The following is a 25,959-nucleotide window of genomic DNA, read 5'->3' as shown; positions in this document are numbered from 1 at the left end:
CAGGTCCCAAAGTCCTCACTAATATGACAAGCTCCTGGAATGGCTGACACCATTCCCTGTGAGAGAAGCCTTTACTAGCATGAGAATCCATTAAATGAAGTAGTTCAGGCACACAGGGTTGGATTGACCTAACTTTACTTCAGTCATCTGGAAGTTTGGTGTCAGAACTGCAAGAACCATTTAAGCTGCATTTAGAGACAAAGATGTGTGTGAGGGTGTATGGCAGGAAAGTACTGCTTTAAGGGTACCTGTTGAAGAACCCTTTTTCAATGCAGTAAGGGATAGTAAGAAAAAGAGAAACCAAAGAACAAGAACGCACGAGGACACAAGCCTCAAGCAAATGACAAGCAAGGTGGTGATAGAAACCAGAGCTGGTCAGTCACAGTCACTGGTGAGGGCACGTAGGAGTGTAATACCTACTCCAGCAAGTTTGTCTGACCAGGGAACTGGTCAGTCAGGAAACTATGGGAAAAAGACACAGACCTGCCATAGCAGACATGGAAACAAGATCAAGACAGAAAACCCACCACTCACATTCACTGAAGAGCTATTAATTGTGTCTTCACAACTGGCTGAGCCTATGGAGGGGAAAGAAGCAGCCACAACCCTCAGCCTGGGCAAAGACCCAAGGTCCCCAGGATAGGCACCAGCAGCCAGGCAGGAGGGTCCTGGGCCAGGAGAGCTGGAGGAGGTGGTGGTATACTCCCTTATCTCTTGACAAAGTGTTGCTCTAAAGAGTGATTAATCCTATCCATCCTAAAATAGGAGTGTGGGAAATGGGCTCTTCCAAAAGAGTACCTAGGGTTTGTAAACTGAAATGGCAAACTTAGGAAAAAACCACAAACAAATAAAAACCAAAATAAAACAAAAGCCCCAAACTCATCTAACAGAGGGCTACAAGAAAAGCAAAACAAACAAAAAAAAACCTCAACCCAGCAACTTAAAGAAATGGGGACAGAGACAGAGTGACAGGGGTTTTATAGAACTGACCCTGCAGAGTCTGTAGCTCCCTGTCAGATCCAAGATAACTTTTGCAGGTCTAGCATGGTACTAACAACTGTTACACACTTTCCTCTGTCAGGTGCAGAAGGTACAGACAGAAACAGGGCTTTCATGAGTGCAAAATTTGGATATTTGAATCTGTAAATGACATTTCTGTAACAGGAGCAGGCAAAACCGTGTCAGACAAGCTTTTCATCAGCTGTCCATACACCCTGCTGCTCTGCTCAGCCCCTTTTATTTACTGCCTTTTTTTCCCCCCCCTCTCTTCATTTTCAAGTGTTTTACTTTAATCCTCTCCATTTAATGTTTTTCTCTGGTGGTGACTTTAGGGATATAACAAGCATGAATACTCAGCTTTGTCAGTGCCTGTGCTTTAGACTCCATCGGGTAGAACATTCTGGACAACACAGACAATGCACCAGCAGCTGAGAAAAGCATTATCTCACAGGCAACCAGCAGGTCAGCATTATAATTCTATAGAAGCACTTTTAATTTAGGAAATCGAGTAATCTCCAAGCACTGTGGCCTGTTTGTCTGAAAGAAGATCAAGCAAGGGAATGGCAGCCCAGGGAAGGAAACCAAAAGCAGAGCAGGTGTCCCAGACAGCAGTGCCGAGCACAAAGAGGCTGCCAGAGGATTCAGGAGATTTAAAAAGCAGCAGCTAAGAGGAATGACAATGGAGAACAGCAGTCCTGCCCCAAAAGGATGAGAGCATGCTCCTGCATTTGCTAAGGGAAACAAGAGTCTGAAGGTGGGATGCTGTGGCTGACACCAGGGAACAGAAGGCGCAGGTGGACCTTGAGTTCAGTGCCTTCTAAACCATGACCAAGGACTGGAATGGGAATCTGAGATGGGGTGAAAGGATTAGACTGTGCTATTCTTATGTAATGCTGTGATGCTTTGTGGATCATTTACTTCAGCTTTGACTTCTCCTACAATAAAGCAGGGCCTACAAAGAGCTTGCAGTTCAGACTGCTTGCCTGTACAAGGCAACCCTCCCTGCTCCATCAAGAAACTCCTGGGAACTCTTGTGCTGAAAGCACTGGCAAGTTTTCCCTAACGCTACAAGAAAACTACCCTACAAACTAGTAATATCACATAAAAAAAAACTTTGTAAGCATGTTGTCAATGCCCAGCACATGACAGTATTGTGATACCAGGCCAGACCACAACTATGTAAGATAATTACGATCTCAGCCTGAATCTACCCCAAAGATACGTGCTGCACAACATGTCCAAGAAGTGAAAAATGTGCTACAGACCACAGGGCCATGGAAGACTAAGAAAACAAACAAACTTAGAACCCTAAGTAGCATACCAATACCTGGAAATTCTAGCTAGCTGGATGATTATCAGCCTTAAAGTTCACTTCAGGTACTACACTTCTGAAAGTAGAGGTTTGGTACCAGGTTATGCAAGACCCAATTTTAGTAAATGGAACCTGGCTACAACACTTTTGATCTGACTAGTACAGAGTTCTCACCTTATGTCCTAGCACTAAGCACCGTAAGTATAATTTCCTTTCTTTTTATTTTATACATACTTACCTCATCTTATTCTGCATCTGAAATAACTCCTAAAGTTTATTTCAGGATGAGCAAGTTATTGCCCTCTTGCTTGAGCCTTACACAAATGACCTGGTTATAGATATTTTAATCTAATACACTGAGGTTAAAGACAAATTTATCCAAACATGAATTGTAGCCAGGTGTACTGCAGCAATCCACTCTGATGATGACAAAAGCATGAGCATTCATGGTGCACATTGTCTCATCTAGCATGGGAAATCTGCACTGGACTCTGGACACTAAAATCTAGACTCCTTTCACAGTGGATGAGGGAAAATAAAGCAATTTATCTGTTGTATTTTAGATATTTACATTAGAATGAGATAGACTGGTTCCCAGAAGCGTTAATTTCTGGTCACAAGGAGATGTCAGAAGTAGACTTCCACATCTCGTCAAATGGGTCCAACACTACAAATTCAAAAGAAAACATTGCAACACCATTATGTGCAAAGTAAGCAAAAAATGCAACCCATAGCCACCCCCAACTCCTGAACATCTAAGAGATTTAAATACTCTAACAGAGCTTATATACAATGAAAGGTGTTGAACCTTGCTGAGGAACTGCATGATCTATGTATTTTGTCCCTTGGTTGTTTTATATTTTAAACATCCTTAACGTCCCTTCCACTTTTCCAGGTGCTGTTGCAAAATTATTTGTGCCAGGGCAAGAGTTTCCTGCTTAGTCCCCTGTTCTTTCCTTAATAATTCCTGGCCTTCCACCAGCTTTTCCTAGGGCAGACATCCAACGTTTTCACTGAGCATTCTGCTATGTCTCCAGGCTATCCTTCATGAAAGGCAGTGGTCAGTTTGGAGCCTATTGTTCTGCAGTCTCTTGAGGATATTTTCCCTCTTGTTTTGCTTTTATTGACTTTGAATTATATCTGCCATTTTATTCCCTGAGATATAGCAGAGAGCCTTCTTCAGCTCTTCACAGAGAGATCTCGTTTTTACTGACCAGCTTAGCAGATCTACAACTTCACATTTTTGTCAACACTCTTCTTTAACAATTGTAAACACGTTTTTGCTAAAATCTGAATGAGGAAACAAAAGAAATCTGCCTGAACTATGTATCCCCTATGTATCAGGGTGTTCTGGTAAGGAGATTTCTCAGATTTAGACCCATGCCTGACTACTGTGGCCCTGCAGATGGAGCAAGGTCCTGGCAGGGATCAATCCACAAATCAAGAGAGGTTGGAGTGCTAGGCTGGCAATTGGGTCTCTTGCTAGAGGCTCTCCTGGCTGCCACATAACCCAAGATATCTTCCAGAAACCTTGGGCTAGGTAAACCTCATATTCAGTCCCAGCTAGACACGCATGGTGCACAATATTCCAAAGACAGAAAGAAAGAAAGAGATGTTGCCCTCCAAATGTTGGAGGTGCAGAGTGAGAGCAGATGGAGATAAGGGTCAAAAGCATGTGCCCAAAGATTAGCTTGAGAGGCCTGCAGGAAGCCAGGTAATTTTTAAGCAAGTAATCACATAAGCCACCTTTATAAGGCAAGAAGAGTTTAGTGCAAACAACCTACAAAGCCCAGGGCACAAACAATTTGTTGTTTGATGGGCTGAGACACTCCAACAGGCACAGTATGGACTGCAGGTCTCTTCTGTTCCATTTATTCACTTTTTGTTATTTTTTAAGGAGCAGAAAAAGTAGTAGCATTATCATATTTAAGGTCATGGTTTTTTCTGCAGGTCTCATAGTGAGTAACTCATGATATGATTGGGACCAGCTGTCCAATACACTGCAACTTGGAGCTGAATTTTATAGAAGAACGATAAATTATGTTTACAGTGGAAATGCTGACAACCTCTCCGTTTTATAGCCCTGTTACAGCATGTGCAAATGTAAAAGCCACAGCTAGAAGAGCTCTATCAGTGTACTGACATTCTAGGTATTATGTTGACTGACTGATCCGACCTGAAACTTATTTGACATGGCAAGCACAGACCAAAACATCTCGTGGTTCAAAGAAGCTGAAATGCATACTGATGGGAAACAACTAGCTGAACAGTCATCAAAGGAAAAGTCTTGGCCCTGGCTTATTGCTACTAGACATGCTAGTTCCATGCTACATTCTCCTCATCCTGTTTTCTGTTTTAATTGGACACATTGCACTGAGGCAGGCAGTAAGTTTTTTAATGCAGTTCCAACAAGTTTCAGGTTACTTTCAACAGATCACAGTCACTGAATTACTTCAACACTTCAAATATTTCTAGCAGATGAACATTCACCTACACACTTTCATCTTTATGCTTTTTTCCTTGAAGACAATGGTGGGTTGCTTTGTGAAAAATAACTGTATGCAGGCAGCAAAATATGTCTCTCTAGTGACTCCTGCTATATCATTAGGAAGGAGTGAACATGGGAAGAGTCTGGGGGAAGAAAGCAGAAACCTAAAGGCCTGTTGCCAGTTCCTCAATTCACATTTATTTAGAGTGATTTTTCCCGGGTGTCCAAAGCATCATCTGTTCTATCACTTCTAAATGTGGCACGAGTTAGGTGACACACCAAAGCAGAATACAAGGGTATCTCAGGGCTTTTCCATGGTTGGGTACCAATATATGTGCAAGGATAAAACAGGGATGATCCCACTCCAGACACAATGCTTGTGAAGTAATTCATGATCATTTAATCTGTGACTTTACCAGCACACTACTAATCTGAGTAGTTGGTTAGATCAGCTGTGCTCACATGGCAGGACATGACAGCAGGTACTGCACGAACTAGGAAGGCATGAAGGGCTGTGAAAAGCCCTGGAATTTATTTTCCATAGTACCCGATCTTACTGGTTTACTAACTGGTAACTCTTTTGTGCTGATAGATGATTTTTCACTCTCTATGCCCCTCATGACTGTATTGACCATTCCTGGTACCACAGTCTCAAACCAGCCAAACAGTGCCTCAGCCTCATGGCCATAAACTGTTCCAACATTACCTGTTGAGCAAAGTCACCTTGTCCTCTGAGACAAGTGATCTTCCAGCATCCATCCACCCCCATCCCAAGGGATTCAGACCTAGACACAGAGATGGACACAGAGCACTCTCCAGCCAGGCCTTAAATCCTGGCAATTAGGAGGTCAGTGCTGCCCACAGAGTGAAGTGAAGAAGCTGATGTTCAAAAAGAGTCAGATAAGGATAAGGCTGAGGAAGAAAGTTTCCTGAGCTGAGCATGGTTACACCACAGGCCCTCAGTACCACCTGGCAGAGAAAATGGTCCTGAGAGTCATCAGCAGAAAGTCATCAAGCAAGACTGTTAATGGGGTCACCTTGAAAGAGATGAATGAAAAATAAAGAGAAATTATTAGGGGCATCTCCAGCTTCTGAGGAGGTGTTGGAGAAGGACAGCTGCTTAGCCAGTAGCCGAGGGGGGATTGTTCTAATTCCCCTTCCACCACACACCATACCTTGTAGGATAAGACAATCTAAAAATGTCAATGTGACATCACTGCCTACAGGATATAGGCTGAATATACATGGATATGAAACAAGAAGTCAGATGCTGTTGGGTGATGATTTTGGGAAAAAAAAAAAAAAAGATGTCTTCAGCAAAAGCAAGCAGAATGAAGCACTAGCAAGTTAAATAGGTGGTTTTTGTAGTTTGAAAAATATCTCTGGGCCTTTTAAGAATATTCACCCTAGAAGCTTCAGACTGAACAAGCCAATTGACTTATTAGCCTTCTGTCTTAATGATGATGGTTAAAAAAAAAAAAAAAAAAAAAAGTTAAAATGGCCTTGGACCAAAGCAAGGTTCAGAGTCCTGGAAAAATGAGAGAAAACTGAACCCAGTTACAAGCCTTTCTTGGAAACATAATACATCACGGAAAAAGCACAGAATAGTTAAACTGGGAAAACACAGAGGGAAGATGGGACATTAGAACTGGCAAATGCCTTTCTTAAAATTCAAGGACTAATCATGCAGCCCCAGTGACCAAGCACCTAGCAGTGCAAACCCTCACAAGCAGAGGCAGCTGCAGTGTTGGAAACATTACTGTAAAATATTGCAGCATTTTACTGCATGGCTTCACCACCCCGTATTAAGGAGGTTCCTGCTATGATAGTGTGGACAAGCTACATACAGTCACATCTTTGATGTGCAGCTTTACCCTGAGTAACCTCTACGGAAAAAATTAGGAAGCCACAGCAGAGCTGAGAAAACACAGGGCACCAGATCACAGGGGAGAGGGCCTGAGAGAGAAGGGGAAGGCAGGAGGGAACATTTGGGATGAATGGTGGAAAACTGAGGCACAAAAGGCTCTTCCAGACCAAACCACAGTCACTGACTGCCCCTCCTCAACCACCACATGTACTTGAGAGGCAAGAAAAAGGAGATAACAGGACTGGCTGGGAGCACAGGCACAGGGGGGCACCCTAGGAGCTGATAACCAAGCATCAGGGTTTCACAGTCCTTCAGCAATGGTCTGACTCCCTCTTCTCCTTTTCTCCTCCTGGAAATCCCCTGGGTCACCGTGTTTCTTTTTCCCCGGGGAGTGAACACCAACCTACACCCTGCTCCCCACTTCTTCCTGGGACTATTCTCCCTTTAGAAACTAATTCTTTTCAGGATGAAATATCATGTGTTTCGTTTCTGCTCAAGGAGCAAAACTAGTTCAGCCATTGAGTTATGTCAAAAAGGAAAAGGGAAAAAAAAAATCCCAGCTCTTTCCCTGCAAGCTCCAAGTGGAATTTTTGCACTCACATAACTCAAAATCAGCTCTGTAAAAAAATAATGTAAAAATGCTAAATTCAGGTCTGTTTCTAGTGAGTCTTAGAGGTCCCTCCACTAAATTTAGTTGTTAGCATAGATGTCAAAGCTGTGGAAGAAGCAGGAGGAAAGCATTGCTAGCTCTGGAACACACATCTGCATTTTTCAAACTGAGCCCATCGGCTTAGGCAGGTGAGTCCCGTGGGCTTCATCAGCCCCACACACCTTTGCTTCTTGAATGAAACAAGATTTGATTAGATAAAATTTTAAGAGCCTTCAGCATCTAGGGTAAGAAACTGAACTGCAGAAGACAGGACAAATGGGAAATCACCAAGCTACTGGTGTAACAGCGTGTATGGTTCCTATTACTGATTTCCCTCCAGTGCCCTTCCTCATAGAAAAAGGGGAAGAATTCCCCACCTAGAGCAGTTGCTTTTACTGCTGCAGAGCTCAAAGCCAGGGCTGAAGGGTCAGGGTGCTACCCAGTTTTTCTCCTCATGCCACACATGGCTAAGAGTTGCAGAACCAAGTTTAGGTTTCCAGTGCTGTTCTGTGTCTCCTCACTTAGAAAATGATAGGAGTAGAGGGAGGGAAATGGTTCTGGCACTGCAAAAAACCCAACCCAAACCAAACCAACAAACAAAAACCAGCAAAAAAACCTAAACAAAACAAACAAACAAAAAAAAAACCAAACCAAAAAAAGCAAATACATTTCTATACCGAGAGGGTGATCAGGCATTGGAATGGGCTGCCCAGGGAAGTAGTGGATTCTCCATCCCTGGAGATATTTACAAAGAGACCGGATGTGGCACTCAGTGCCATGGTCTGGCAAGTGCAGCGGGAATGGATCAAGGGTTGGACTTGATGATCTCTGAGGTCCCTTCCAACCCAGCCAATTCTATGATTCTATGATTCAGAGAGAGAACCGAGCTGCACTGTCAGAAGGGAAATGTCCAGGTATATAATTACTCCTAAAAAACTCTCCCCTTTAACGGGGTGTTCAATGGCACCAAACGCACCTCTTGCTGAAGACCTTCTTTTAAGCCTTCAGCCTGAAATAAAGCTGATAAACCTGCAGCAGAAAAGCCACTAATCTGTTCTGCCATGTCACTTCTCATGATCTGGGTGGAAGCAGTGAGTCACTGTCACACAGATGGTGGGTGATGTTTTCCTGTTTGCAGGGCACAGGTTTTCACTGCCGCCTTGGATGCCGATGGGCTGTGCAGTAACAGAGGAGTCACTTCATGCTGTCTGGGGGAAACTCCCCCCCTCCTGAAAGATAGGGGAATTTTTCTCTTCAGGTGTCCAAATGTTTAAGGAATAGCAGCTTATCACAACCCTGTCAGAGTTTCTCTTTTGGCATTAGTGATCCTGTGTGATGTCTTGCTTCTGCTGGAACAGAGAAATCCTGAAACTCAGTGCACACCTATGCACACACAGAAACAAATTAAGCTGCTTCTCTACAGGCTGATTGCATTTCACTAGATGGGAAGATACACACAGAGACACTCCTTGGACACCTGCAAGCACCAGCCTGATAACAAAAGGAAAATGGGGAAAGGACTGGTACCTACTGGCTCAATATTGCTGTCTGAGCATTGTGCACCATGCTGAGCTGAGGGCAGGTCAGACCTGAGAGAGGCTCACATGACAGCACTGACACCAAAACATAGCACGTGGTTCAAAACCAAGGGTAAGGTGAGGGGATGGGAACACTGCCCCTGTAGAGCCACAATCCACAAGTCGTGATCCCCTTCACTTTCCCCTCCAGCCCAACAAGCAGCAGCTTCATGATGAAAGAGCTCCCAGACTGGGGAGGCTGTGGCACTCCAGAGACCCTGGTTGCACCAGGCAGGTAAGGAGGACCCAATCCCTACCTGCAAATGCTCCCTTTCAGCACCGCCTCCTTCTCCTTCTCCATCCCTGGTTTAAAAGCCACCAGTCACTACCTTTGTAAAGCCACTACCAGTACAAGGCAAGCCCTGATGTGTATATGGGCCCAGAGCAGGGCACCCTGGTGCTGCTGGGCAGAGAGCCCTCCAGCCCATCATCCTTCCAGGGTCCCCCTTTTATACTAAATACCTGTTAAAGGACCTAAGTCCTTCATTTCGGAGCTGCCCCAACATACATTTAAGGCTGGCACCTTCTCTTCTGTTGCACTCCTGTCTGACTCACATCAGGAGACCAGGAGAACCACTGCCCTGCCTGCATTTCCACAGGGCATCCAAGTAGGATCTGGGTTGGAGAGAAAAGCCATTGGGGTTGTAAAACCCACGTGCAGCAGCCCCTGCTGCACACATTGCCTGGGCAAAGAGCCAAGCCTTGGTGTGCCTGGTGAGCAAGAGCACAGCTCAACTGTGCTGGAGACAATTGATCCAGCCTTGATTTCAGAAAAATCAGGAGAACAAACCCAGCACAGGTGCCATCAGGATACACCTTCCCCCTGCCACCTCACACAGTGCCAGGGGTTTGTATTTGTATCACTTTTGAGACTCAGTCTTGGAAAAAAACCCAAAGGTTATGCTGGAGAAAGATAAAATTGAAATTCATTCTCCTTTCCAGTACTGAGGAACCATTGTCCTTTCTTACTTCAATAATGCATTATATGTATTTTTTTATTATTTCATGATCCTGACATTGCTGCATACCTATCACTGGAAATAAGAATTCATCTTTCACTAGAACATCCTTCAGCACAGGAGAACTAAAATCCCCCCCATGAGTGCGTGGGTGAGCACAGAGACCCTCTGCCTGCCAAATTCCCAGGTTTTTCCAAAAGTGGGAAAAAATTTTTTTTGAACAAAGAATGGGATTTTCAAGAATAAGAAAACTTCCTGCAGAGTAGGAGTGAAAAGTCACCTCACTTCTCTACCTGATGAAGCTGCAGCTGAGTCATCCTCCATTCTCTAACCAAAGCACAGAATTATTTATCAGAATTCTTAAAAAGCAAAAGGTATAATTTTATTTTTTTGGCTACTGTAAGATCAAAAATTAAATTAGCTTTTAGCATTCTACATTTGTATTAGAATACTTTTTAAAAGTAGTCAAATACATAGACCCCCTCTACATGTATTTTAAAAGCAATACAGAAAAAAATTACCACAGAAGAGTCACCATTTTTTCTTCACAAATAGATGTCTTCATATATTTGTATAGAGGAAAAAATCAAACATCCACATCAGGAAAAGAAAACAGACTCTGGACGTTGGTTGTATAAATACCAACAGCCTAAAAAAACAGTTCAGCACTGATTTTCAGCCCTTTGTTGACTGGCATTTTGTGTAAGAAGTAAAAATCTGCTTGTCATCTCACATGCTCCTCCTGGAAAATAATTTTTCATGCTTATGTTGGATGACAAATAAAACCTACCTTGCTCTACAGCAAATTATTCTGGAAGACTCCTGGATGGGGTACATTGAAACCATGTCAGCAAACCTAAAAATAAAGGCAAAGCCTTTTTCCCCAAATACATCTACTAACCCCTTAAGCGAGTTAATCCTCATTCCTTTACAAATTTAGACACATCTATCCGTACAGTAACAACTTCCTTTAGGCATCCGGGAAATCAACCAAGCAGGGAGTGCAAGCAAGCAGCATCGCTGCTCTCTCCACGACTGGATGGGTGACGGCTGCTCACGTAAATAGGGAATTCAGCTGACACCCGAAGGACCCATAGCAAAAGGCGGGGAACAAAAGGCCTTCCTCAGCTCCCAAGCTCCATCTGGCAGCATTTCTGCAGGAGATGTCAGCCGGGAGATGAGCACCGAGCCGGGAAGCAGCCCCTGCACCTGCAGCCCCTCTGCTCCCAGGGCAGCGCCGCCGCTTCCTCTCCCGGTGGAAACTCCGCTGGGCGGAACCGGAGCCTCGGGATGACAGCAGGAGAGCAATGGGGCAAATCAGGGTTTTTTTTGAAGGATTATGCCGCTTACCTGCGATGCAACATCATTTAGCCCAGTCTCAAAGATTTTAAGAGCATCCCTTCTCGGTGGTATGGCTGCAACAGCAGTGATGTCACGGGGAGGAAGGAGTAAGGATCATGTGACTGCATCCTCCCTCTATAGGATATCTGATAGGAGAGGGGGGGACCAGGATGTAATCCCGTAGGATTAGACCGCAAGCTTCTTTATCCTGCTCTGCCTCTTCGGCCACCGTTACAATATCTGCTTTTTTTTTTTTTTTTCTTTTTTTCTTTTTCCTTGCTATTTTTTTTTCCTCCCTTAACCTGAACTAATTTTTTAAAAAACTGCTTGTGGATTTTTTTTTTTTTTTGCCAGGGCAATAACAATTACAATTTATCACAGGGGAAAAAAAAAACCACAGTAAACATCCTGCATGCAAACCAAAAACTGTTTCTGTTGACTCTGCAGCAACATCCAGGTGACATATTTTCTTTCATCTACGTGCAACATGCAGTCGCAGCAACTTGGAAATGAGACAAACCACAATTTCACCATCCCTTGCATTTTTCCTTCTCACAGCTTCAAATTCACCTAGACTGACTTCCCTCCATCTTCTGTGGCCTATTTAAGCTTTGCAAACTTTCCTCTAAGGTTTTGTCCCCCTTATATTAGCCCTTCCTCCCTCCCTCGCAGCCTTCTGACTTTTCTTCAGCACAATTGTCACTGACTGGAAGATAACCTCTCATACACCAGCCTATATTCTCAAAAATTCTGCTTAAACTTCACCATCTACTATTAAAATGCAGTAACATTCTAAAATGTCTTCACCTTTTTTTTTAAAAAAAAAAAAAAACAAACAATTTTCCTTTCACATTCTGATTACCTGTGTATTACATCTCAGAACTATATTTTAGAGGGGTGTCTGGGGCTTTGGTTTTCAGGTTTGAGGGGGGGGGTGTTTGGTGTTTTTTTTTGTTTGGTTTGGTTTTTGGGGGGGTATTTTTTGCTTTAAGGAATATACTTTACAATATATTTGGTTCTAGATCAAAAGAATAATTTCAAAAGTTCTGATTGCCCAAATTTTGTACGACCCAGTATGATTACAATCTGCAAGACAGAGGATGTAAATTCTTTGTGAAGATAGTGCACGTGTCTGAACATGTGCAGTGCTGATTTATTTCAGTTTGTTCACCTTCCTGCTCATTTTCCTGCATTTTCCTACTGTGCAGACTGGTTCTACCCTGAAAGGTATCCAGGGACGTGCTTTGCATCACCAAGCAGATGCAAGAGAAAGGCAGAGGGAGATCTTGCACAAAATCATATAAAAATATCCACAGGTGGGTCCTGCTTGGGCCAAAGGCTAAGGAATGCTGTTCTGGAAGACTTTTTTGTCCTGGTGTGTTTAGGCAGGTATTTATGGATGCACCAAGAGGGCAGCCCAGCCCAGTAAAGCAAAACAGTTGATACAAGGTGTACAAAACCTTTTTTTTTTTTCCTCAGGATGGCTACGTGGATCCTCCAACTCCTGTCTATAAAAGCTGAAGGAAGTTCCTGTACTCCTTTATTTCCAATATGGACTCTCCATACTGAAGCCACACATTTTGGATTTTATTATGAAATGTGAACATTTAGCTTGCTTCACCTGACACTCCAACCCCCTTCAGGAGGAGCATGATTTTTGAGAAGAGATTTAACTATGCCCTAATTTTTTGCCAGTACCTGCTCCCATTAATATCAGTATTAATATGCCAACAGAATTCTGTGGAGTAAGGTAAAATAACACTGAGCACTTAATTTATTTTCTTGATAATGTGCTTGCAAGTTTACTTGATCAGTTTATGAGAAGGAAATACGGAAAACAGCAAGCAACACTGAGTTGGTCAGACACAAACATCTATGCTTGGGAACTTCTGTGCCACAAAACACACTCTGTAACACAAATGTCAAGTCCTAGACACAGAATAAGAACTTTGTGCACTAACCAAATGAGTGCAAGGATCCAAAGTGTCCCATTTTATGCTGGACAGACCTTCCTAAATTCACTTCCTGATTTTCTTATCTCTATTACCACAGGTTAATCATCAATTTTCCTGTTGACTCTGTAGTTATAGCTGGATAGCCTAACTGCAAACACACAAAAGGGACAGAATATCCAATTCTCTATAAAAAATGTAATTCTATATCCTAGATACATGTGTTCAAATTTAAGAGGTTATTTAAAATAAGAAGTCAGAAACAGTTCCTAAGCTTTTACCTCCAAGAATACCAAGATTTCCGAGAGTGCATGCAAACCAGTTAGTTGACATCTAAGATTCCAAAACCAAATCAGCTTTACTCTTTGGCATTTTCTTCCAGTGACACCCAGTCAATTGTATGGTCTCAGTAAAAAGAAAACACTCTTCACATGATGTTGTGGAAAAGACTGTTCTTGCTTTTGCCAACCTGTAGTTCCTCAATTCCCTCTATAAGTACATTTTCCTCTCAAAGATAAAAGTTTCTATGGTGAAAAAGGAGATGGGATTAGAAAACACCATCTTCCCAAAAAAAGGTACTTCAGTTTTACATCTGCTGAAAACAAAATACATAGTTCATCTAATTCCTGAAGAAAATTTTATCTTTTTATACAGCACCTACCTCTAAGTCTTGTGAAGTGCTTACAAGAACTGCAGCAAGAAAGACATGAAAGGCTTCATTCTTATAAGAGAAAACCCATACTGACGTACCCATTTTAACTTTTGTTGCTGATCCTGATGGTCGACAGAGACAGTTGCTATTCCTAAGGACTATTTCTGGCAGACTGTTTAAAAATAACCTAAACTCTGTCATACCCTTAATGCTTTGCAAATACTGGACAGGAGTCATATGTCAATACCATGATTTTGCCTGTGCTCCTGCAGCTTAGGGCTGCAGAAGGGAACTGAGAAGAAGCCTTTCTCCAGTTATAGATGTTTAACGTGTCCTTTACAAAACCAGCAGCAAATTTCAGCCTGGTTCAGTTAACTTGCATTCTTCTGAGTGGCTTGTGCCTTGGAGTTAGTCATAAATAAGATATTACAAAACTAATAATATCAATTCCCAACACAAATCCACAAACTTCTGTTACAAAAAGAAGCAGTTCAAAGTGTTGCCAGTGGAGCTACCTATGAATCTGGGAATATTCAGCTATGAGCCCTTGACAGAGCTGTCAACTTATCGTGAGCAGTAAGCACATGGATGAACTTACCTGGCATTCCTTACACTCTGCATCCCTTTCTGGTCTTCAGTATAACCTCTCCGGTGTTTCTGATCTCAGAGATTGCCTCTCAACTTTTATTTGAAAATTCATTACATTCTCCAAAACGACAGCGTTATTGAAAAGACCAAATTTCTCAAATGTGGCAAACATAAATCATTCACTCAATGTCTTATTCTGGGACATACAGCAAAACTCTATTTCTGTTTTTGGCAAGTTATTTTATTTTGTAGAAGAAATACTTTCAAATAATATAAAAATGACACGAATCATACAGAACTGTGACAAAAAAACCCAAGAGAGATGAATACTGAATATGATAACTCATTACCACATCAAGACAGAACTCATTACAGCAGTCAGAATCACAGACCCACAAGATACACCGACAACAACTCATGGTTTACACACCAGCTGAACCCCCCCTGACAGAGAGGCCACCAGACACTGCCCCTTTGTCAGACAGCCACACAACAATTTAGGGTGGAAGGAACACTCCTAACCCAACCATTCCTGCTCAAAGTAAGGCTACTGAGACCAGGATGCTCCACAGGTACATCCAGCCAAGTCCTCAGCCCCTCCATGGACAGACAGCTCCATTTCTCTGGACTGCTTCTCCCAGCCTCTGACCACCCTCAGAGGAACACGGTGTTGTCTGATCTCAGTACCCAGCAAACTCTCCTGGTGTCACCACGTGATAATTTCTGACAAACCCTGCTACCTTGACTGAAAGCGTGACGTGAAATTCTGACAAACTGGTCTTTTCAAGTAATGAGCACTGAAAAGCTTGCTGTCCCTAGACTTTTACCCAAACACTAAGCATTTAGTTTACATAATTTGGTTTTTTTATCTGCATAGTTTCTGAATACGTCTAGTTGTGCTCAAGGAGCCCGATATACAACCACAAAAGCTTACTGGCAAAAACAGACTTCAGGATGGTTAGCATGATAAATGCTAAATATATTTTAATTTCACATGTATTTCCATATGATCAAATCACTTGATGCCTGTAATGATTATATAGGACATACCAAGAAATAGGGATTACCTTAAAACACCTTAAAATTAAGTGCCTGCATTAATCATCTTGCTTTTGATCAATGATTTGGGTTTACAATCTTTTTTTCCCCAGCCTGAACAAGCAATTCAGTTTCACTTTCAAGTTTCCCTGATGTTAACAAGGTAAAAGAGTACAAACTCTTGAAAGTCCCAAAGAGCATTTATTTTCTTACAAAATATCTGAAAATATTTTGATAGATTCTGATAAGGCTGTTTAGGTTTTGGCTGTTGTTTTGATTTCCCAACATATAAAAATCTGGAACTAGTCTGACCTGTCTTTAATGAAAAGACAGCATGATCTTCCTTCTAGGAGATTCCAGCAATTTGCAAAGTCAGTCTTGTGTTGGGCACCTCTCTTTGTAAGTAATGTATAATTAGAAAAAATATGAGAAACTCTATTATAGTAGCTTAGTAAAGAAGCATTTTTTACATACTTGCAGGATGCAAGGACACAAAACTGGCATTCTCGGGAATGTAGAGTGACAGTCTTCCTTTAAAACCAACGTTCCCAAGGAAAATTATTTCTTACCAGATGTTAGCTGATCCAACTAGTGATCAAGGGAGCTGGACCTTCCAGAATTACACACCTCCTCCCCAGACAGTGACACTGATTAGCAGAGCCTGCATGCAGTAACCTCAAAGCCCTTCCTTTAAGATGAATATGTGTTCCAGCACCCTTAGTTAATACAGCTCTTTCAAAAATCAGCACTTAAGTGTTTTCCTGAATCAGATTAGAATTGTTAAAAGTACAGAAATTACTATAATATTCCTCTAGCTGCCTTTCCACACAGCTTGCTCACGTTGATCTTTTAACTCCCTTTCCATTAAAGCACAAAGACCTGTCACCCTTTTCCTTCCTCCGTTTAAACTGAGAATCTAGTTAAGAATATAAAGATACTTTAGACACAACTGAAATGAAAACAACCTATTAGTGCACAGTAAGAACATGCAAATGAATTCCGCAATGTTTAACATAATTTCTAATCAGTGTTAAACACATTGCAGGTGATAATATTTTGCTATAACACAGACAGTGCTAAAGGATACAATGCACATAATAAGCTACAGATAATAAAGCTGAAAAAAGTGACAATTTTAGAACACAGTATTTTCATTTCAGGTATCAGAAACAAAACCAGCTCAATGGTTCCATTCTACTGTAAGACAAATACTGAAGAACAAAATTTCAGTCTTAAAATACATCTTAAAGTAGGTATTTTCCTTCAAGGAAAAAAGGCACTATAAATAAATTACACTACAGTGAATTTGCCTGAACTCACTTTGTTTCTGTCTTCCAGCCTTTAAGTCAAATAAAACAGCATAAAAACTGTACACGCTCTTAACAGGATAGTCAATCTTTTATAAAATAAGTTGTCTTCAGAGATGTCAGTTTCACAACAAGGAAAAACCAAGCCTTGTTGCAGTCGCTATTATAAAATATATATGTATATATATTTATATATATGTTTTTGTTTACTTTTACTTTTTTTACTTTTTTTATTTTTTACAAAACGTGTATATTAGCTTTTGCACAATTTTTTTTAAAGAAACTTGGCTAATCTAATAACTTCATTAAAATAAAAGCGATAAATACTTCATGTTTACAATGCAACATGTCATACATCATCAGCTGGCAGAGGAGGTATGTTAATCCTTGGTCTTGTAAAAAAAGCTATCTTCTCTCTGTGATGAAAAAAATATAAAAAGGAAGTCAATCAAATACATGCCTACATTTTTTTTTCCCCCCAGGAATGTGGTTTCTTTACTCAGGTTAGTGGTCAGTATTTGCTACATACTGAACTCATGGTTTGAGCACAAGAAAGTTAAAACAGAGTTATCTTTTTCCTGCTTTATTAGACAAACAGCACAGGCTGTAAAGTAAGTGTAATAAGAATAGATGTATGTATTAAAAAGGGTAAAGGTTTAAACAAAGAAGACAGCTTTTGCTTCATTTTCTGCATCTCATTCAATTCCCCTTATCTTTTTATATCTCAGTAGGAAAAGCATAAAGACTCCTCTCTTATTACCAGAAACATAATATGTAAGAAGAACCCTAAAATTTGTTTCTCTTACTTATTCCCCACCTTTGCAAGAAATACCTTTCCAGTATAATTTGACCAAAAAAATTGCACTAAAGGACAGACAGCTATTTCACTTAAGTATTCCCTGCAAACAAGTTCTAAAAATCTAAACACTGAATGAAGTAGTACAATGTCACATGGTAGCTGAGCTGTCCTCCACATCCATGCTGCATTATCATTTTCTTACTATTCCTCTCCCAATATAAATTATAAAATTTTTGTAACAAATTTTCATACTGAAGCAATAGAGTCTTCCTGTGAAATGCACATTGGTTATCAACAGCAGTTGTACATGAAATAAAACGTCAGAAAAAAACATAAGGCCAAGAGAGGACACGTACCATGTGAAGACAGATTAAATATTAAAAAAGTCCAAAGAAAGGACTTCTTCAGAGAAAGCTGAAATATTGAGTAATATTTTCAGGAGAGATTGTTACTAGTAATGTATATGTATTATGTATTATGTTAAACAAACTATTTATGCTTGCACTGAAGAACTGACAAATCATTTGAACCTTATAGTGTTTAAGCAAAGTTGCACTTGGAAGATTATTTGTTGTTGTTAAATTCCATGCATTCTAGAACTGTAACACTGCAATTTTACCTCAGCTTTGTCTCTCTGCACTACTAATAATTCAAAAGAAACCCATGTGTCCAACTCAAGATATAGTTAAAAATTACTGGCTACATAGAAGACACAGAATTGAAGATAAATGATTCAGAAAGCTCAAACCTCTCCAACAATACCATCCTATTTCAGTACACATTAACACTTACCTAAAAGTCTGCACCTGAATAGGCTCCTTCTGATTTTGCCCACGCAACTGGTAAATTTCTTTCGATGCTTTCTTTAGCATCTTTTCAGCTGCTTGCTCCTGGTGATGTTCAAATTTGGTCTGTCTGGTCTGAAAGCAAAATGATAATGGTTGAAATGGTCATGTGAATGAATAAAACATAAGAATACCCAGGTTAAAGTAATGGATCTTTTTTCCCCACTCACCACAGTAAAACCACACAAGTACATTGTCTGAAATAGGTGATAATCTAAAAACTAGGAATTCAAAAAAACTGATAGCAATGTTTTGTTTCTTAAAGGTCTTCAGACAGTTACGTATTAAATTAATGAAATTTACTGCACACAGATTTCTCAAAGGAGGCCTTAAAATAAATTTAGGTTCACTGCTTGTCTCAGATAATCAAATGACCATTTTGTTTGTTGTGCAGATTTTGCCACTTTTGCCCCTTTTTCACTTTTTTTTTTTCACCCCCAAAAAATAAATCTAAGACTTAGGAAACACTCCTAGTACTTGTAAAAACTGCAATATTAAATCAGCAAACTTTCCTTCAAAGAAAAGAAGTAAGGAAATCATAAATGTTCCAATAATAAATATCTAACACAAACTGCAAATCTAAAGAAAAATTGCCATTGGCAAATACTGCCATTCTCCAGTAATTGTCCTGTAGTAAATGCACAAGCTGAAGATAATCAATGCAGTATTTTTTATTGTACTAATTCCACGAATATATAAGCAACATTCGTTGTCTGAAGTCCTCTAAAAAATGCTCATTAGACATCTTGTCACAATCCGGAAATTTTGACACCAGAAGTTTCCCAAGATGCTGAATGCTCAGCTGCTGCTGTTATACCATACCTGCCTTTCTGCTTCCTTCAACAAGTTTCGGAACCGCTCATCCCGCAGCACCCAGTGGGGCAGATCTGTCTGCCCTCTGAGCTGGGCATCTTCCAGACGCTGCCTCAGCTCTCTTAACACACAGATTTCCTCATTCAGCTGTCTCTGTCTGGTTCTTGATGCCTGGAGATCCAGCTCCAGGTCTAAGGACGTTCTTGCCATAAGCTCAGCCAAAGACGATCTGCAGGACTGCTGAGTTGTCAGGATTCAGACAAAATGCACAATATGTTACTCTCAGCATAGCTTTAGTTGTGTAGAGCATGCAGGTTCTGTACTTCCTTCATAGCCATTTCTTGATACGAAGTTTTAGAGAGATTATTGGCATCCCACACTGAAAGGCTAACTAGCTATAGGGGTTTTCTGTACCATACATGAACTTCTTCAATTAATGCTCTCTACCTGCTTTTACAGCCTCCTTTTGACTTATAAATATTTAACTAATTTAAGTTTATGCACTAAACTTTCATTTTATGATGATAATATAAAGGAGACAAGATGAACAATTCACACTGGAGTCATGATGTCAGAAAATACTGCACTGAGCAAGATTCCCCCTTAAAGGTTTTTACTCAACACTAGCTTTAAGGTACATTCTGAACCGAAATGGGAGGTGCATTGCTCTCTAATTACCTACACCAGCAAGAAATTAACTTTTGCTGACCAGGCTAAACTGTATGCAATTTGTATACAAGGCTCTCTTCCCTGACCACTTATTCTGCATTCTGTGGGGTGGCATGGGGGAGAAAAGAGAGCTTAACCTATTCATTCCCAAATGAATTCCCAAATTTTCCTATTAAGAAAAGGTTTTTCACCCAGAGGGTGGCTGAGCAGTGGAACAGGCTCCTCAGGATAGTGGTCACAGCACCAAGCCTGCCTGAGTTCAAGAAGTGCTGGGATGATGCTCCCAGGCACATGGAGTGATCCTTGGGGTGCCCTACACAGGGAGAGGAGTTGGACTTGATGATCCTGATGGGTCCCTTCCAGCTCAGCATATTCTGTGATTCTATGATTCTATAAGTACTTGGGCCTGAAACATTATGGCTTGCTAGGCTGCATGAGAGGGTAGCTGGATGTTTTACTGTCACACACACTTCTCTGGATCTGCACCCCTAGATTTTAAACATTCAACAAAGTTTGAATTTTTTTTTTTGTTTACTGAGGAGTAAACTTTGTAACTGTTCACAACTCTATTTCACTTCACTACGTCTACCTTTTAGCTTAAAAACCCAACCCAGACCCAAAATCCAAACCCAATTACATCACAGAAGCCTTACACATTTCCTTAAAATATCAGAATGTGCCTCTAGACATCTAAAGCTCAGGTACAACAGTGTTCTAGAAATGTAGTGGCAAGTAAAAACCAGTTTCCTTGGCATACCTGCTTATACCGTAGAGTTCGCCTCTCCAAGGTATTCCGGACAAAAGGAGATTTCCTTGGCAGTGTGGAGCTGTCACTGTCACTGCGATACAGCTGGTTGGAAAAGATATGGAAAATACAGGTTGCATACAAGGTTCTCTACATAAGGAAACCTGGAGAAACATTTGTTTTTTATTTTTTTAAAAGCACCGAGTCTTCCTTTAGGCAACTTATTTTTTTCGCCTTTAGTTATTTATAAACATTTATATATAATAGTACTTATATAGTTACAATAATAGAAAAAAACTTTGAACCCATCAATGTTTCACAGCTAAGTTTCATCAGGCATTCTACTAAATATACAAAACAATGTACCATAAGACCAGTGGGAGGTGAGAGTTAAAGGCAATAATATTTCTTCCTAAAGCATTTACCATTGGGTACACACAATACAGTCTCTCGCTTATTTCTCTTCTCCATTAGATTTTAAGTAAATGCAGAATAAGTGAGGGAGTTGCAAAATCTTTTGCTTCTTGCACTTTGTTCTGGTGTGTGAAGGTGTTTTATTCATAATCCCTATATCATAAAGAGATACAGAATCCAGAAATCAAATCGAAAAATTTGAAGGGTTCCATAGATCACTGCATGCAATGTAAGTAATAGAGAAAACAGCAGAAGATCCTCCTGCTGCACAGCAGTCAAAAATCATTTCTGCCTTTTCAAAACTCAAGCTCTCAAAAGCTTATGAAAGAATGCAGTTAAATTTACATGCATTCCACCAATACTGCAAAATCAATACCCATGTATTGATCTGCAATACAGTGAGGAAACTGCTTAGAAGTGTTTTGCCACCATATGTAGCGACTTGACAATTGAAGCTTGAAAACTGCTGAGCCAATCTTCAATTCCTTGCACCAGTGTACCCAGGAATCCCAGGTCCCACTACAACAGGCACCTTGTGACTGACATTTATGACAGCAACCAGTCACACTTATGCAATAACTCTAATATTAATTCAGCCCCCTTTCCCAAACTTTTAGGTCCCTGAAAGTTAATCATGGCTTCTAAGCTATCTGTTCCTACATCTCATTAGACTGTATCTCTCTAAAACTAATGACCCTAGCCTAACAACTAAAGTTGCCAGGAAAAAGAGCTTAATATCTATCATAAATTATTGAATTTAAAATTAAATAAACTAAGATGTAAATGCTTAGAAAGAACCAGGGGAACTCTTCCCCACTGCAGTGTTTAAACTCAATGACGATTATTCATTGTATTCAAAAGTAGTTTATACTTCTTATAAATGCTATAAAGTCTTAAGAAACATAAAAAATGTATAAAATGCTTTCATGAAGGCTTCTCCCCCCCCTTCTTTTTAGGCTTTACTCACCCTGCAAACATATTGACTTCGTGCTCCGGGCGAGAAGGTCTGGGAGCGAACAATGGTGCTGCTGCGAACAAAAGCCGAGCCCCGTGGCCTGCGGCTCGTTCTCTCCTTTGGAAGAACAGCAACTTCTTCAGGAAACAGGTCCTCAGTGTTGGTTTCCTTATCCACCTAAAATTTCAATGAGGGAAATTTTTGTATTTTTTCCTTATTTTCTCTCTGTCACTGAAAACAATCAGGCATTTCAACAATATCAAAAGCAAACAGTTCGCCCTGCTAGCTAGCTCCAAGTTCCAATGCGTGCTGAGTACAGAGGATGAATCACCTCATTTTTCTAAAAAGTTTTAAAACTAGGTCATTCGAAACTGTAAGATTACGCTTCAGAAGCCTTTGCTGGAACAGTAACAATTATGAGATGTGGTTATAATGTGAATCATAGCTGCAGAGCACAAAGACTACATTCAGCATTGGCAACTGGGCATTAACCAAGCTACCACCTGATCTCCCAGCCGCAACAGGAGAAAACTGAGTCACCTTGCTTATTGAAAGGTGACCCTGAAGCAAACCACCACTTGAAAACTAGAGGAAGTCAAATGAAGAGAAGAAACTTAACAAAAGGGTACTGAAAGGGCTGTGGAAACAACGATGCAACACTAAAATATTCAGAAATTCGGGAAATATACACTAGCCCAGCAAAGCTTCCAAACTTTAAGACAACATGGAAGTATGATTTTCCCTAAAGGCAACACAACCATCTTATGTTCCTCTATTTCAACAGAAGTGTGCTGACCTCAGCTTGTTCAGGATTATTTTCTATGTCTCATATCTTGAATATGGAAGGCTTCAAATACATCAGTTTCAGCACAATTGTTCTGAAAACTTCAGCTGTATTTATTGTAATGCTAAAACAGCAATGCAAGTCTTAAGGCTTCTTTCTTTGCAATTCCTTCCAAATTCTTATTTCTAAGAACAATGAAATCTGACCCTGCTCTTTTCTGTTACAATTTCAGGTCAACACAGAGAGGCCAACAGTAAAAAAAACTTGTGTTTTGATATTAAAAAACCTGTGTGCAGAAATAACTAGTAGGCAAACAAAAAGAGGGAATTTTTAACACCTCAAAAGGCACACCACTGTCATGAGGGCAATGCTCATACCAGCTTGTTAATGTCATTTCTGATTCTTTTCTCTCCTGATCAGCTCAGACTCAAACTCTAGGAGCAGCAGTAACACATTCTGTGTGTGCCAGGCAGTTTCGTACTTCAGTGTCTTCTCTCATTACCTTTAGTGGTGGAGGCTGCATTTTTCCAGAACTGTACTGGCCTGCTTGAGTTGCAAACATGTGTCCAACTAATGAATCCCCACAAAATGGTTCTGGATAAGGAGGACTAGTCTGGGTGCAATTACTGCATCCACTGTCAACAGATTCTGCTTGCCAACTCCTAAAGTCAGAACATCAGAAGAATTTTATAGGTATTAAAAAAAAAAACCACCATAAAAGTACATGTTGTGTTTATGTATCTCATTATCCAGGACAGTTTATCATTTTACAGTATTATTTCTCCAATAAAAATACAGACCTTTCAAAGGGAAAATGTATCCCAACTGCAGTTCTGAAGATGCAGACAAGCAAATATATTTCATGTCAAAACATAATAAAAAAGCAATAACAGAACAATGCAATTCATGTAAAACGGAGCATTTTTAATGATGAATTACCATTGTAATAAACCCTAAAATAGTAAAACCTGTGTCACATGCTCACTCCATAAGCATTTCAATGTATATCTATAACATTTTCCCACGTCACCACAAATTTTTCTTCATGTTTTTAGTACTGTGCTGTTGCACACACATTAAAGTTGCCTCCCTAGGAAAGTTCCTGTTTGATACAATATTTTCCCACTCCCCAAATTCCAAGTCCTCTTAACTCAGGCATTCAAGTAAGATTTTCTCTGGTTTGCAGACCATCACACAGTAACAAAAATTTGTATTTGTAACACTAACAGAGAGCAGATCTCAGAATAAGGACCTGCTGTATTTCAGCCTCTACCCACAGTGTAAATATTGCTGAGGTGTTTTATGAGTTATTTAAACTACTTTTACCTTTCTGATATGGCTTCTGCCTGATCTTCCTTTCTTTCCATCTCCAGGATCTCCTCCTCTGTGTATTCCAATTTCACTCTCTCTTCTGCTAACTCTCTCTCAACTGCTTCCAGCTGGGCAGTGGTCCTAGCTAACAGGGCTGTCACTGCATCCTGAAAGGTGAAGTGGACTTCAAATTAAACTGTTTGAACACATATTATTCAAAGAAAACCAAATAAAAACATAGCCATTGTATGTTCCTAAAAAATAAATCCAAACACCAAAACCAAAAATAAAACACCAAAACCAAAAATAAAACACCAAAACCAAAAATAAAACAAAAATGACCACTCACAAAAAAAAAAAACAAACCTGTTCTGAATCTTAATGATCAAAAAGCACATAGTGTTCCATGAATGCAACTTCTCAAAGAAACCAGGCAGACTTTATCTCACCCTGGAGCAACATCCAGCATGTGAGGTCAGAAGAGACCTCTGAGGGTCACCACATCTGATGTCTTGCCCAAAGCAGGGAGAGCTTCATAGCCTTATCAGGTTGCCCAAGGCCCAGTCAAGGGCTGAAAAATCTCCAAGGATGGAAATTGTACAACCTTTCTTGACAACCTCTTGAAGTGCAATGCCAGAAATTCATGATGAGTTTTACTGAGCTGGACTTGAAATGTGCATGCAAACACACACAGAGTACTATTTCAAGCACCTGTCCAGGCATCATCTAGGTTTTAATTATTCTTTTAAAATGCAGCTCTTGCCAGAAAGCTAAATTAAAGTACCACTTTCTATACACCTTGCAAACAAACTGCACTCAAGATAACATCACAACCAAGCACCCAGGAGGTCAAATGAAGTAAACCAATGACTTTTCCAGAGCCATACTGTTTTAACTGTAGTTACATTTCCAGAAGAGCGGGGAATACTCTCTTCACACTGTTTCTTGTTCTTTGCTCTCTGTGGGTCTGAACCAGTGAAGATCTGAACATTATACCAGTGAAGCTGCATCTCACCAGAACTCTCTGCATCAGTCAGGTTTATCTGAGCAATGCCCTGTAAAAAAAAAACCAAAACCATAAAATAATACAAAATCCAAATAATGTCTCTTAAAAAAAGAAAGTTTTTTTCTGTTGTGTCATGACATCTAACATATTGAATTTCTTTTCTTTCTTACTACTGAGAAGGATCAGAGTTGATATTAATTTATTTTTTTTTTTTAATGATGAAAAAGAAAACTTCTGACTGACGTAGATATGACTGTTACAGCTGGTAGTTCTTAGGATTTTATTTTAAAAAACCCTGTCAACTACATATCTGATTTCTACATTTGCTTAATAATACTTGAACAATATTACTTTAAGCTCTTTTCTTTTGAGAGAACTACATTCTGAGATACCCTTCTGTTCTCTGGTCCTCAGAGGCATCTTTCAAAGGGAAAAAAGGTTTTGTCAATCGACTTTTTCTTGTCTGTTTATATCATTATGCAAGTCAAATGGGCCAAAAAGACTTTTTTTCACTTTATAAGTCTTTCTTACATCTACCAGATTCACATGAAAACATGTTTAATGCAGGTATCTCACTAGAAGTATTTCCAGCTTCAAAATAGCTCTACTCTATCAGACAGTGCACATGTAGAGATTTCAGCATGGTAGAAACCTAAATGAAAAAAAGATGTAAGCAAATCCATGCCTCTGTTGTTTGGTTATTTTAATTTTTTGTTTTGTTTTGTTTTTTTCAAACCAGTTCAGTAACTGGACCTAGCAATGATTTTATATTAGCTAGTCTTTAATTATTGCTTTTGGCTTTACTTGACTAACTTTACAACCTGTTTGTGTCCATGCTAAAGGGACTATTTTTATCTATACTGTTGGAAAAATAATGCAAATATTTTTT

General features: G+C 40.2%; 2 protein-coding genes across 10 annotated transcripts in view; both read right to left on the bottom strand.

Moving 5' to 3' along the window:
- The window catches only part of CLCN4 (chloride voltage-gated channel 4), a 46,959-nt gene extending 32,983 nt beyond the window's left edge, over positions 1-13,976 (bottom strand). Inside the window, exons 1-2 of one of the 6 annotated variants that reach the window (XM_071747989.1) lie at positions 11,202-11,276; positions 5,506-5,584 (exon numbers count right to left, since the gene is read on the bottom strand). Coding sequence is in view for 1 of the 6 variants with exons in the window: in XM_071747959.1 (XP_071604060.1) it covers positions 13,895-13,898 (4 nt within the window). In the remaining 5 variants the exon portion in view is untranslated. Of the gene's footprint in view, positions 1-5,505; positions 5,585-7,692; positions 7,747-10,372; positions 10,413-11,201; positions 11,340-13,805 lie in introns of those variants that run through there. The other 5 variants (XM_071747981.1, XM_071747959.1, XM_071747976.1 and 2 more) reach the window with 5 other exon arrangements.
- A 2,579-nt stretch (positions 13,977-16,555) lies between these two features.
- WWC3 (WWC family member 3) overlaps positions 16,556-25,959 on the bottom strand; it is a 100,076-nt gene continuing 90,672 nt past the window's right edge. For 2 of the 4 annotated variants that reach the window (XM_071747947.1, XM_071747938.1), the window contains exons 16-23: positions 24,952-25,119; positions 24,080-24,231; positions 23,256-23,415; positions 21,982-22,146; positions 20,613-20,705; positions 19,196-19,426; positions 18,321-18,448; positions 16,556-17,145 (exon numbers count right to left, since the gene is read on the bottom strand). In XM_071747947.1, the coding sequence (XP_071604048.1) occupies positions 17,079-17,145; positions 18,321-18,448; positions 19,196-19,426; positions 20,613-20,705; positions 21,982-22,146; positions 23,256-23,415; positions 24,080-24,231; positions 24,952-25,119 (1,164 nt within the window). In that variant the 3' untranslated portion in view covers positions 16,556-17,078. The remainder of the gene's footprint in view (positions 17,146-18,320; positions 18,449-19,195; positions 19,427-20,612; positions 20,706-21,981; positions 22,147-23,255; positions 23,416-24,079; positions 24,232-24,951; positions 25,120-25,959) is intronic. The other 2 variants (XM_071747930.1, XM_071747921.1) reach the window with 2 other exon arrangements.

Source organism: Heliangelus exortis, chromosome 1 (genome assembly GCF_036169615.1).
Source record: "Heliangelus exortis chromosome 1, bHelExo1.hap1, whole genome shotgun sequence".
Lineage (NCBI taxonomy): Eukaryota > Metazoa > Chordata > Aves > Apodiformes > Trochilidae > Heliangelus > Heliangelus exortis.
This window is presented reverse-complemented; position numbering and strand designations above follow the sequence as displayed.